Below are 14,857 nucleotides of genomic sequence, written 5' to 3'. Positions count from 1 at the left end.
CCATGTCAGGTTTGTGTGTGTTTCAGGCTGAGATCCTGATTGGAATACCTTCTCCTCAGTGTCTTCCCATGGGGAGCAAACGAAAAGCCTGGTTTCCGTTAAATACACAGTTTACATCTGCGCAGGATTATCGCAGAAATCTTTTATTGCAGTGAACGGAGATTGAGTATGGCACAGTTGGGTGTGCATTAATCATATACTACAAGGCGGCTATAGCAGACTCATTTGCTTGAGTTTCTGTTTTTTGCTTTTTTTGGCAAGTCAAAAATAGGTTCCAGTTATGGTCTGAAGTTGATATAAATGACATTTTCTGACATTATATGTCAGCTCACATTTCATTTATTTAATCTTAGTTTCATTAATCATCTTGTTTCTGGACACAGACGATAATAGATGTACAGATCGCAAGTATAAATAGTTTAACTGAATAAATAATGAACTGGCAAGCAAAAAAAAAAAAAAAAACATGACTGTTATGATGCTGCATGCAAGTACTGGCGGTGTGTGCAATAGTTTCAGCACAGCACTCAGATCTGACCCGACTGTAAACTGCCACCGTAAACGCTGATTTACGGAGAAAAGGTTTCTGATGACATCATATCAGATGATCCCGTCTTCTGATTTTTTTATGAACGTCGTAAACATGTCCTTGTGCTTCCTGAAGGTGAGGGAGATGCTGTTACTTCCTCTGAGTGGGAGACAGAGCGCCTATCAAGTGGCACTTTGGTATGCAACCCAGATCTGTTTCTGGATGTTTTCCTTTTCATTAAAGCGTCCGGAGGGAGTTCATGTACATGGAGTACTTTGAAACCTAACCTCTCTGGTTTATCACTCGGACTGAAGCATAAATCTTCCTTAGGAAAGGCAAATTTATCTACAAAAAGCCGCTGGGATTTCAAATGGCCCGGGCAGAGGAGACCATTCTTTTTTTTTTTTTCCTTCGCCCTGCGTCTCTCTTAGCAGGCTTAATGCAGCCGCCATTTCATCGGGAGCACAGGGATCATATATTAGGAACGAGATCGATATTCCGACTGTTGGGAATTCTCTGTCATAAAATGTGGCGCTTTGCTGTGCCCGCAGAATTCATTTAGCTTTTTTTTTGTTGTATAAAAATGTATCGAGCGGGTCTGTGGGCTCCCAGGGGCGGTTCTGAGATAATTGTGAAAGCGACGCTGGTTGAAAACATCCTGCCAACGGTGGGTTCAGTGGCTCCATCCTTCAGCTCCTCTTCTCTTTCCTAATTGGGTTTTAATTGGGTCTTGCGTGTGGATGCTAAACCATCTTACTGAGCGATTGTGATGGATGCCACTGTGTTGTGGGCCGTAAGTGGGCTGCTGGGCAAGGGGCACTTTCACAGATCCTGACTGTGGCGATACGATGCCTTTTCCAGGCTCAGGTTTTCTAAATGGATTCTGCCCAGCTAAAAACAAAACGGTCCCACAATATTGCGGCAACGTAATGCCAATGTTGTGCCAATGTTATAACACTGACGGAACGTTCCGGTAGCATTGCGAGAACGTTCTGTGCTAGCTGGGTGGGAAGCATTTTTGTGTGGGAAAGAATAGTTCTGGGTACAGCGACGCTGAACTCGGGGGGTTAAAGAAAAGCTTTGAGACCAGCCTTCCGAGAGAAAGGAGGCGTGAGGAGCTTTCATCCTCCCACTGCTCACAGGCAATCTGTTTCAACTCATTTTCTTGAGTTCATTGAAGGGTAACGCTAACTCAATCTTCATTCAAACTAGCCGTAAAGTATTATTTTAATAACGCCTGTTATCGTGTTGGCTAATGCTGTTCTCCTGTAAAATTAATCACTGTTCATTCTTTCTCAATCTTGAGTGAAGTTTTCCTCAGCAATTATCACATGTGTTATTGGTAGATGAGTAGATTTGTAGTGCCTAAATCCCTTATGATTTTCAATGATCCCTAAAGTTGAATTAATAAATCTAACCGGTAAAATGCCTTTCTCTACAAATCGCACTCGTCATTTGGCTGCATGTACGGTAGGGCTTCTGTGTGGGTAACAATGAAATGTGTTTTGATTGCTAGAGAGTCCACTTGTTCCCATTATGTGCAAAGACGTAGCCTCCCATGTGATTTAGCTGGAGCTCTTGGGCACCACGAGTCATTGTGGTGCGAGAATATTAGGCACTTCAATGGGTGTTGACAGGAACAATCAATTTCATTTAATAAATGTGGGGCACCTGTTGAATTCATCATGATTATTTTTTTTTAAATTTAATTCATTCACTGAGTACTAAGTTTTATTTAGTTAGTTATTTTATTATGTGTGGACGCAACTGTGAGTGAGAGAGAGAGTATTTTTGAGGGAAGCTGAAGAAGAGAAAGGTTTATGGCAGAAGTTGGTAGAGGGAGAGTCAAGACTTGTTTAATTGAAACCGGTCTTACTGGTGCTGAGAACCTCATCAGAGGTGACAAAGAGAAATTGTCAGGGGGCCTAAGTGTGTGACTTACTCAACTGGTAAATGTCCCCGTGCTATTAAATTGCAAAAGCCTTATCACCACGAACGAAGACAAGACCAGTCCTGCAGAAGGGGCACTTATGACACTATATGACTCTGTTTTCCATTCTCTGTTATTCGAAAAACCAATTATTCCATTATCTAGCAAATCCAGAGAGATTTCATCTTACCCAATTAGAGAGCTCCCTTTAATGTTCTCACTGTAGCAGTACAGCCACCAGTTCAGCATCTCTCTTCTCAAAGTTCAATTCAGTGGCCGAATGGGGAGATGGTGAACATTGTGAACATCGTTTATTCAGAACTACACTGCAGAATGTTATTATGTTAAGTATTTCTCCTGTGTTCCACAGATCACAGCTATCCAAGGTGATGGCGGGGGGGTGGGGGGGTGGTGGGGGTGTAAGAGGCTTGCTGTCCCAGATGCACACCTTGCTCAACCTCTTGGTTTTTTATACGTGCTGCGATTCCACATTCCGTTATACCGTAGACGTGAGAGACGGGTTTCAATGGAAGCTGTGACTCTCCGCTGTGCACGTTCGTCCTTGTGCACACGGCCGCTTGGGGGCAAAGAAATGCATTCAGCTTCTCAAAGGACCCTTTAACTTTGAAAAACGTGAAAGAGAAATCGTACTGTGTCACAGTTCACTCATTATGTGTGCTAATCTCTCCAAGTCCCTCTGGATGAGACTGCCTAAATGAATACATACTCCCCACCTGAAAGGGAACACGTTCTGAGTCTGGTGACAAACCAAACATGATTGGCTCACATTTGTGGGAATGATATCTTCACATGTTATCAGCTATAGCTAGTTAGTAACAGAATATACTGCGCTTTTGTCTGTACTTTACTGCCATTTATCAGATGCTCTTTTCTAGAGCGAATTAGACAATTTTTATACTTTTTACACAGCATCGATTTATACAGCTGGATATATATGGAGGCTGTTCAGGTTAAGTACCTTGCTCAAGGGTAAAACGGTAGTTCCGTACCTTGGAATTGAACTGGCAACCTTGGTTAGAAGCCAAGTTCCATAACCATTATACTGCCCATAATAATAGGCCTTGCTAACACAGTATGTAACATACATAAATATATAACACCATTGAAATGTCAGTATATAACATATATTACACAAATGAAATATGTCAGTGTGAAAAATGCGATTGCTTGGGCGCATCATTACTGATGAACTCTGACCTTTAAACTGTCAGGCCAATGCGCAGGAAAAGACATACAAACAAACAAACTTTTAACTGCTGCACCCCAGATGGCTTTTAAAAAATAAATTCCAAATGTGGGTAGGCGGCTGGATAATTTCAAATATCATTATTTGTTCTGGGGTGGGGGGGTTCTGAAACTACAGGGGTTTGTCCTAAATTTCTGAGGTTTATTAACACAGTCTCTGGTTTGTCTTCTTGCCATTTTCCTTAGTTTCACACAAATGGTTCAGTTTCAATGGCTGAGTGTCCACTTGAGCAAATAATGCCGTGTCCTTTATCTCCGTAACAGCCCCACTTCTGTCTGAACAGATTCCTATCAATGTGATTAAAAGGATTGTGATGCAAAGTGGAATCAGATCATATCTGGTGCTTCTACAAACTGTCCTCTGCCCGAGGCAGCTCTGAACGCAAGCCTCGGCTAATGTGAGACGGCTATGCCATTTCATTTACAGTGCACTTGAACCCGAAGAGGAAACGCGATCAGCTTTTTGGTTTGTCCTCATTCGCTCTGTTGTTGCCTTTTTGTCAGTTTGTCACCGGCGTGTCCATTTACAAATGAACACCCTCCATTTTGTTTATTTCTTTGGTTCGTTTTTAGGAATGTCTACTGCATGAGTCATTCAAGTACCAAAAAAAATGAAAGCAGCATAGAAAATCTCTCTCTCTCTCCCCTGAGTCGGTTACCATGTATTTGATTGTGCCTTGCTTTAAGTTCTGTTTTATGCAAAGGAAACATCCGCTCTCAATACAACCTCCAAAAATACTTCCTAAGAAAGGAAGCTATAAGGATTGCTCAGACAAATACTTTTGGTTTTATTGCGCACAGTTCTGTGCTGTTAGCACCTTAACCTACCAGTGTTAAGCACCGTGACACTGTCTGCTAAAAACAAAAACAAAAAAGAATGAAATATGTGCATTTAAATATGTGTTATGTGAGCATACACCTTAACTTACTGTTCTACTCCGCTCCCTGAGGTTACCCATGCGATTCAGTTAATGCAATAGCCGGCCTAATCAGTTTGGCTTTCAGTCCCCTAAACTCTTTCGCTGAAGCCCTTTATTCCCTTCTGCCTTTCAGCTTAATTTCATTTGTTCCTGACAGGGGTGGTTCAGTCCACCGCTGCCCCCTCGCCCTACTTATTAAAACACACTGAGCAACTGGACAGGGACTGAGTCTAAGGAAGGAGTTCTTTCAAGGTCAAATTACGACATTCTCATTGCAGAGCTGCTTTTCTTACATATGTTCATTCCATTTTCCCTCAATATGATATTAAATTATTTTAAACTGGTGACTAAGTATCAATGTAATCCAGCATACAAATACATCTGACTAAGACATATATATATATATATATATATATATACATATACATATATACACATATATATATGCCTGACTGATGCAGTCATGGTGTAGGTCTTATATTGAATCAGTTATACTTAGCAGAGCCTTTACACCTCACACCCGCCCTCTACACATCTGTTTGCAGTGGGCTTTGAGTACCGCTTTGAGTACCTTTTAAAAGGCTAAAAAAGGGTGTCTCAGTTCAGAGAGTTGTCTGGATGCCAAACTCCATGTGCTATACGTAAGCAAACAGCATTACAAGTACTACTACTACTTCCATCACCACCACCCACAAAATAAAATACAACACCCCCCCCCCCCCCCCCCAAAAAAAAGGGGGGATGAACAATAACATTAATAGTAATGCCAACAAGAAGACCAGGCCTATTCAGTAAGCAGGGAAGCCTTATTATAGCCATAAGATCTACAGGTGTCCAGCCTCTTAATGACATTGATGAAGAATAGCTGGCTTGCAGCCACTGCACTGGAAATGCAGCCAGAGGACTGCGGTCCTGGCAGACAAACCCGCAGAGCTGAATATCCTCCTGTACAGAGGGACAGGCGGCAGCACTCATTGGTTGGGCAGGCTATTAGTACTGACGGGTGGCAGCTCCCATTGGATGGCCAGGCTATGGATATGATGGCTGGCAGCACCAATTGGATGGGCAGGCTATCTGTACTGACGGGCGGCAGCACCCATTGGATGGCCAGGCTATCAGTACTGACGGCCGGCAGCACCCATTGGATGGGTAGGCTATCTGCACTGACGGCCGGCAGCTCCCATTGGTTGGGCAGGCTATCGGTACTGATGGGCAGCAGCACACATTGGTTGGGCAGGCTATCATTACTGATGGGCAGCAGCACACATTGGTTGGGCAGGCTATCGGTACTGATGGGCAGCAGCACACATTGGTTGGGCAGGCTATCGGTACTGACGGGCAGCAGCACCCATTGGATGAAGCAAAGCGTACACTGTGCGTGTGGTAGAGGGTACACTGTGTGTGTGTGCAATATTGCACAATATTACTGGTCCATAGCTAAATTGTGACATTTCTAAAAGATTGATGTCTTACTAGCAATTTAGACACCATTTGCACTAATTCAAACGAAGAAAGGATTTGGACAACAAAGCATACAGACACACTTGATTCAGTTGCTTGCATTAGATCCAGTTGTGGTTTATTTTAATATCACATGAAAGAAAATTAAATTAAACAAAAGCCTTGCTTTAGATTTCAGATAGCAGTGGCTATGGTTTAAAGCCGCTGAAGTGATGCAGTGTGTTTGAGTGGGCAGGACTGCTGGAGTAAGCATGGGGGAGACTGCACAGCTGCTGGGCGCTGCCGGTGGGCCTGGCATGTACTATAAAAAGGAATGTGTTGACACCAACACCACTGTGACATTATTGCTTCTCCTACGACGGCGTGTGGTTTAATTAACACCACACAAGAGGCAGCAGCCCCGCCCCACCCACCCCCAACGAAACTCAGCCTAAAACCCTCTTCACGCTGCTGAGCCCCCCCCCCCCCCCTCCTCCCCCTCCTCCTCCTCCTCCACACACACACACAGAAAACAGACGGCAGGTGCTTCTGGAGCTGAGGTGGGGGGACAACGGCACTCCTGAGGAAGGGTGTCCCAGTAGCGCGGGTCGGAGTGAGGCACAAGCTGGTGTCAGGGAGGACCTGCGGTTAATGCTCGTCTTTCCGGCTAACAGGCTAATCGGCGCACAGGGATTCCATCTGTTCCCCCCACTGCTGCCTTTGAACTGGAGGGGGGGGGAGGGGGAAGCTATGTTTTAGGCTCGTATCCGAACATCAGCGGTGACATCACCACCGCCGTCACAGTGCTGTCAGCATCGCCACCGGAATCACGGTGCAACAGCTGTCGATTTTTTTCCCCCCTTGCTTTGTGTGAATCCTATTTTTTTATTTATTTTTTTTTTTTTTACGCAGCTGGAGAACGAGGAGCAGCAGAAGCGTTTCGAGGAAGGGAAGGCGCGCTACCTGCAGAACAAGGCCAAGAGACTGTCAGAGAAAGAGCGTCAGCAATGACACACCCCTCCCCTGTAGCCGGTCGATGAAACAGCTCCTGGGATGCCGTATTGCCGTTCAACAGTATATTTTAAATAACCCGTCTTTATCTTAGAAATCCTAATAGAGTAAGAGGAGGCACTGTATCTCTCAGTTACGCTTGAAATGCTTTGTCTTCTTGCCTTTACGTTTCAGTCCTGCATACCAAAGCATCTACACGTACGTTTAAAAGAAAACAATCTAAGATGTAGTAATATATAATGTATATAAACCATATTTTGTCCCCAAAGACTTTTTTTTTGTTGTTATTTATAAATGGCTGTAATCACCATGTGCGGAAGGGTTCTGTGTTGTGCACCATGAAATAAAAAGTGCTCATGCTGAGAGTCCCCCGCGCTCTGTCCTTCTTCTCGACCCGGCCCGGACGAACGCGGGCACTGCTGCCGAAAAGGGGGAACCCGCCATCCAGCACTCGTCCTTCTCAGCGCTCTGTCGCTCTGAGGATGCAGCCCAAGGACCGTGACTCAACCCCCCCTGCGTGCTCCTTCTCATTTTCTTTCTTTCGCTCTCTCTCCTTTTCATTCTTTCGCTCTCGCCCCTGTTCTTTCTTTCGCTTTCTCTCCTTTTCTTTCTTTCTCTCTCTCCACTTTCCTTTCTTTCGCTCTCTCCCCTGTTCTCTCTTTCGCTTTCTCTCCTTTTCTTTCTTTCAGTCTCTCCCCTTTTCTTTCTTTCGCTCTCCCTTGCTTTTCCTTCTTTCACACTCACTTGCTTTTCTTTCTTTCGCTTTCTCTTTCTTTTCCTTCATTCATTCATTCATTCACTCTATGATAACGTGTGAGCAATATGTTGGCAACAGGGGACTGATATCAATGCTACAGTATATTGGGATTTCTTTTCTTTGCTCTCTCTATGATAACGTGTGAGCTATATGTTGGCAACAGGGGACTGATATCAATGTTACAGTATATTGGGAGAAGGTGCTCCTGGGTGCAGATAAACGGCGGTTGCCGTCCTTGGAGACAGAGAAAACTCTGGTGAAGGGGGCAGCCATGCACGAAGGTGGACCTGTCATAAATTTAGCATGGCCTGTGCCCTTCCGGTCCTAACCCTCCTCCTCCTCCAACCCTGGTTCTACTGCCTCCCACACTGACGTATCGCTTCCCAGCACGGCATTCAGGGAAAAGCTCATCTCTGACATGGACATCATTTTACAAAGCAATCGACAGAGGCAGTCACTCAACACACGATCTGATTGCACGCTAAACAACAGGCAACAAATAACTGGCTCTTTTCTTCCAGACTTCCAGACACAAAACAGAACACAGTCACTTTATCTGACAGGTCCACTGTACTATGGGGTCCCCAGTTCTTTGTCTCAAATTGATAGGTATTCTGAGCACACAATTTATAGACTGGCAACTATACCTGCCTGGGGGGAACGATACGCTATACATTTCATGAAATGAGATAGCACCGTTATTGCAATAGACTCAGGCAATAAGGAAAAGAACAGCACACTCCTCTCTTTGACAGCAACCAAAGCAGAACTAACAAGTGTTTATGCCAGGCAAATAGACTGCAGAATGAAAGGAGCTCGTGCCACTTTCATCTTGGTTTAAAATCAGAGTACTTCACTCTGAAAGTACAGGGTATGAGGCTCATTAACAAGGGTGCCAATTTAGCTGTACTTTTGTTCTCTATTACTACTGGTTCCTTTGAGCCCAGTCACTGTGAACACCATTTGAAATAGGAACTTTAACATACCTGCATTTATATATTCAACCTCCGCACCCAGTATATAATCTGCACTTTACCTTTAGACAGCAAAAACTAAAAAGCAAACACGGTTCCCTCTCTGTTGGCTGCTTCAAATGTCAGCCCAAAACATCCCTGCAGATTTCCTAACTAATAAGGATCTAATAATACAAATGATAAGTTCACTGTTCATCCCCCGGGGATGCATAAAGGAGCTCTGCCAAGAATCCGGTTTTCATTTTATTACTGATGAGAGGGGCAACTTGTTGCAATTATAATAGGCTTTTGTTTTGTTGTTTCACCTCCTTAAAGAGGAAGGCCTCCCCCCCCCCCATTTATCATTAGGTCAGATAAGCAAACCTAGCACGGCTTGACAGCCCAATAAGAATAACAATGCATATGGGGATGTTTAAAAGAAGGAGACAACTGTGGGGTAACAGGAAAGGTCTATTTTGATGAGAAAAGGCATTATCTACGTAACCTGCTAATAAATCAAGTCCAGCGGCTGAATGACAAAGTATTGTGAAATGAGCTCCCACGTAAATATCAGGTGTCACCATGAGCAATCCTGTCCGACAATAGAGGGACACTTTCAGGGGGGTGGGGTGTGGGGGAATGGAAATGTGGGCTGGAAAGGGCCTGCTTGTCTGGGAGGGCACAACAGGGTTTGAAACTTTTAAGGTGAAGGAAGTGCGTCTCCTCCACTTATCTACAGTCATTCTCATTCACTGCTGCCTTTTTGTGGATTTTTTTCAGTGCAGATAGCAACTCCTTGATGGTGATTTATTTAACGGAACCTTGGGCAGAGTGGTGCTTTGGTGGTGGGTGTGGCTTAGGTCAACTCAGAACATAATGGGTACAGATGGACGGGCATGAAAAGCACATCCAGAACTCCTGCTATCTAAGCATGCGGGGCAGAACCCAACCAACACCGGCACACGTCTGCCAGAGGCCAGCATTTCACAACAAAATGTGAACCATGGAAAAACGACTCTCCTACGCTACATGACTCTACTCCGCTACAGTTACCTCCTTCATAACTGCCGCAGACATCTGAAACGAAGGGCTCAACAAGTTTTCACTTCAAGGAATGATTTCTGTAAATCTCACTACTAGGAGCAGCAGCTGACACCAGTCACCTAAAACAGTACCTGGCTTCGCCTCACATGTCAACAGGCATCACCTTAACTGCATGACTGCCTGGGCCTTGTCCACTTCCAGATCCGCTCCCAGCCCGGGGTATCCCTCCTGAATAATGCTGCGTCACCCTCCAGGGTAATTACAGGATTATCACATATAAACAGGCGCCTCAAACAATGCCAGGATTTTCTGCTGTTCTTAAACGAAGCATTGAAATCATACTGGAGGTTTATCCACTAATTAACCAGTCCTCGACATCAATTTTTATTTGTCTTATTCTGTCCCCACAGAGCCCAATGGCAGCAATATAATTTGTAAGTGTAACTGTTTTCTGTCACTGCCAGACTAAGTGAGGGGAAAAATAAGACGAAATATGAGGAACCGTGTCACAATTATCCAGCGCAGTGACTGCATTCAAAAGGTTATTGTTGGTCACTTTGTGCAGTATAAGTCTCTTCATTATAGGTGACAAAGGGCTTTAGAAAGATAAATCTTGCACTAAATTAAAGCTAAATTAATATTTAAGAGACAAAAGCCACAGACTTAAATGTCCGTGAACAAGGAAACTCATTTCTTGTAGTTGCTTCTAGATGTTCCTGTTATAAAAAGATCAAATTCCATGCAATTCTAGGTCATTTCCTGACATGCAATGTAACCATTTTTCTTTCTTCAGATAACGAGATGGGTGTTAGATCATAGAAGATTAAGTGATTTCTACTATAATTCAATCAATCAATTATTTTACTTGGATGTAATTTTATTTAAAAACAAAAAAAAAACACCAATTGCCTTTGATATATTTTGTTTTAAACACTAGATTTGGTTAAGGCTATACTATAGGGAAAAAAAAACAAATCCTGCTTCTATTTTTATCCCGAACGAGCTCCAGGAGGTCCCTGGAGAGGAGGGGGAGGAGTGGAAACTCAAGTTATTTCTTTATGGGAAAACAGCTCGTTGGACATGCAGATACTACTCCTAACCTCCCCACGAGAAAACCACATTTAGAAAATTCCATAAATTACCGCTGACAAACCGTGCTACCCTCACTATAAATAAAGTGATTTCTATTCACTCTTTCCATTTTCACAGAAAAATCCCCCCTTCCACCAGCCTAGTCCCCAAAAAAATATTCTATAAAAAATCCTCCATTTTGTGTTTGTTCATGGCATGCACCGTCATGCACACTGCTACTGGCAGGCACAAGCTCTCCCCTCATCGGCCATAGTTCTTTTTATGAATGAACACTGGGGTCCAGAGGCAGATGAAGAAGCATGAAGTGGATGAATGTCACATGACACAACCTGCCGAGTGGCTCTCTGTGAGTGATTATGTTGAGCTTGGCATCTCTCTCTCTCTCTGTCTCTCTCTCTCTAACCATCTCTCTCTCTCTCTCTCTCTCTCTAACCATCTCTTTCTCTCTCTCTCTCTCTCTCTCCCTAACTAACCATCTCTCTCTAACCCTCTTCCATCTCTCTCGTGCTCTCACTCTCGCTTTCTAACAACCTTCCGTCACATGAGCTTCCCTATCATTTTCCTTGCTGGGATCTGAGCAATGTGGATGCAAACGGGGACAAACAGAGACATAATGCGAGCTCCCTCGCTTTGGCGCTTTAATGAGGAATGGGCTCCGGGCTGCACCTCCGTGTTTCTCTTTCGCGGTGCGTTTATCCCTGTCGGCGTAGAGCCTCGCACCCTGTGTGGAGCCTGCGCCGCCTCAGACACAGCTATTTGGGGAAAAATAATGAGCCTCGCACAGAGCCACACAGAAAACACTTTAGACGCCGGTGAGAGGCGCACACGTTGGGGGGAAAAACACGAACAACACGTTTCCATTTATGCAGTCTTGTTTTCAAGGCCACACACACAAGGCCATTAGCGATCTAATACTGCCATCACAGTCAACAGTCTCCATCAACCCAAAGGGACAGCCGAGTGCCAGTTGCTTGGTCCACACAACAACATCCCTAAGAAAGACCATCATCCATAAAAAGCCTATCTAATCACACGGAGTATAATTGTCTTAGTAATCGCTCCCTCTCTGACATGCTTCGCTCTCGCAGGGGTTGAGGTGAGTTCACAAGTTCACCCTGCCCCCATCCCCCATTCACTATAAAGTCACAAAGATGAAAGGCCTTATTTAAATTCAGTACACGTTCACTGAACTAAAACTGCAGCAGTCTTGATGCGGTTTGCCTACACAGTAAATTGTCCAGTGTTAATTCACCTCTAGCAGAGTCCAATGGGGACCATATGTATTCTGTAAGAGCTGATTTAACACTGAACATTTTGCTGTGTAGCCACCCCTTCTCAGTCTCTTTGCCTTCAGCCTGCTAGAGAAACATACTGCAGTTAGATACATACATTTAGGGAGGAAAACTGGTGCTCCCTTACACAGCCTACAGTTGAATTAGCAGGGTTTACTGTAAGGTAACATATTATTGTTGGATATTACTATTTTCTAACATTTACTGTATGACTTTCATTAATGGGATGGAACAAATACTGCATACTTCTGAAAGAAAATAATCTAATACTATATAATTTCTTACACTTCAGCAAAGTTGTTTTATTGCTATACCCAGTCAGCTGGCTAGATATATAGCCCTGTAGCCTAGTCAACAAGCCAGCATGATAGTCTAGCCAAACCAAACCAGACCAGCTCAGCCTTAGGTGCTTCTGCTGGGCCCCTAGACTTGACATTTTTTAGGCATTTATCCAGAATGAACAACACAGCTTACATTCTGTAGATAAAATCCTTTTATGCAGCCGGATATTTACAGCAGCAGTTCAGGCTAAGTACTGTGGCTCAAGGGTTGAGCCCCGCTTGTGAATCAAACCCACAGCTTCGCCGGTGCAAATGCAGTTACGCAAACCACCGCGCTACACTGCTGACACAGGACACAGAGCTCTCGTAAAGCGCAGGGATTCTTCAGGATTCCGCAGGCGCGGGCTTCCGGAATCCTCTGCGTGGCCGAAGGAGCCGGGAGAGGAAGCAGGGGGCCCCCGCCCGGGCCCTGCAGAATGAGTGGGACGGGATGCCTTCTGTCATTTTTTACTTCCAGGTCACCTCACTCCATTCATAAGAGGGCTTGTTATTTTCCTCTCTCTCTCCCTCTCTCTCTCAGACCATAACACAAAACACCCCCTGCAATCTGCAGGAAGGCTGCAGCAGTATGATTCACGCTGGCAAGCCGAGCTCCGCAGCACTTCCACGGAATCTGGGCCCCAGTCTTAATGCCCGGTGAAGACGAACCGACGCGGATTCAGCTGCAAAGCACGTCACCGGCACACGCATCTCCTTCCGGCAACATTCTGACCGCAGAAGAGCCGCCAAAGAGACGTGTAATGTCCATTCACACAGGTTAGGGCTGCCGCACATCTTGCAAAGACGGCTCCAAAAAGGCATTATCTGGAAGGAGTGCACTGCTTAATAGACCAAATACGTAATCTCACGAACGTCTCTCACCGTACGACCAGAATTACACAATCAAGCAATCATCCAGAGGAGCATTTACAGAAAAGGGCAATTTCATTTTGGGGCCCGCTGTTTCCCAAAGCAGTCGACCACTCTTCATTAACTTCCGTACGCGGCTTAAAATGCCACCCGAAATATCGCAAAGATCTGGCCATTTTTCAAAGAGAGTGATATTTAAAACGCATTAAAATTCTGCTTCATCATGCAGCCTTCCTTCCACCCGCGCGCGGCGCTGGATAGATTAGCCAGGGCTTGCCTCGCAGGCCACTGCGCTGATATTCATTCATGTACTGCGCGGTAAAGATAAATCGTCCCGGCAACCTCAGCGTTCTCCACACACACAGGGGCCCGCGCGCGGAGGAAAAACCGGCAAACAGGGAACGAGCAAACAATCCACGCTATCTGCAACTACACCGCTCCATAGAACTGTCAGCAGTTCTACGGTTACTTTGTTAGAAAACTTCCTCTTTAGGAAAGCACTGCCATGCATTATTTCTGTTTATCGTCATGCAAACCCATTACACTTACAGTCCAGGTTTAAACAGAGCACTAAGATGGAAATCACCTTTAATTTTAATGTGGGAAAAAATCTCAGTGTAGTATATTATGTTTCTGTTTATCACAAACTATCAGAGTCCAATCAGTAAAGATTTTACTGTGAAACCTGTCTGGGATACATTAGTATGTGATGCTTATGGACAAAGACAGGGAGAATAAAATAAGATTCTTCATTTGAAGTTAGTGAATAAAACAAGAATAGAGATTTTAAAAACAGATAGGTAGATAGTTTACAGTGTACCAAAATTTTCTTCTGGGATGAAGAAAAATTCTAACAGTTTACAGTCTGGGTTTTTAACAGGGGTTCCACAGACCCCTGGGGGTCCTTGAAGGTACTGTAGGGGGTTCTGGCCACACATTATCAGCAATACCAACAGATTTTCCATAGATTTAGGAAAATATCTAAAACCTTTTAAAAAAACAACAAAAAAAAACATTTTAATTTATTATGAGGTCACCTTCATGCCTTTGAGCCTGGGTGGGGGGGTCCTAGGATAAGAAAAGGTTTGAAACCCCTGCTTTATGGCATATCTGATTTTCACTGCTCCAGGGCAACATCGCCATAATGAAAACATGAGCTCTGGAGTCCTGGTCTGTGTGTGCAAAACAGATGCTCAGTAAAGCTCTGTGTGTCATGCCAAACTTATGAGGGGAGCGTATAATGCTCTTTAACGTGGCCATTTTGAGAACAGAAAATGCACACAATACCTGTAAAGACGCTTACGTTTTCTTTTTGATTTGATGGTTAACCACAAACGAACCATTAGGACTCCCCTTCGTAAATTCAGAATAACCCTTTGACATTTTAACTTCAACTTAATCAGATGGATTGTTTGTGGTGAACTGTGTTCAGC

General features: G+C 44.3%; 1 protein-coding gene across 5 annotated transcripts in view; it reads left to right on the top strand.

Moving 5' to 3' along the window:
• The window catches only part of acot7 (acyl-CoA thioesterase 7), an 83,043-nt gene extending 75,579 nt beyond the window's left edge, over positions 1–7,464 (top strand). For all 5 annotated transcript variants that reach the window (XM_035382809.1, XM_035382808.1, XM_035382807.1 and 2 more), the window contains one exon: positions 6,998–7,464. In XM_035382809.1, the coding sequence (XP_035238700.1) occupies positions 6,998–7,096 (99 nt within the window). In that variant the 3' untranslated portion in view covers positions 7,097–7,464. The remainder of the gene's footprint in view (positions 1–6,997) is intronic.
• The last annotated feature ends 7,393 nt before the right edge of the window (positions 7,465–14,857 follow it).

Source organism: Anguilla anguilla, chromosome 11, assembly GCF_013347855.1.
Source record: "Anguilla anguilla isolate fAngAng1 chromosome 11, fAngAng1.pri, whole genome shotgun sequence".
In the NCBI taxonomy this organism is placed as follows: domain Eukaryota; kingdom Metazoa; phylum Chordata; class Actinopteri; order Anguilliformes; family Anguillidae; genus Anguilla; species Anguilla anguilla.
The sequence above is the reverse complement of the archived record's forward strand: the minus strand, read 5'-3'. Positions and strand labels throughout refer to the sequence as shown.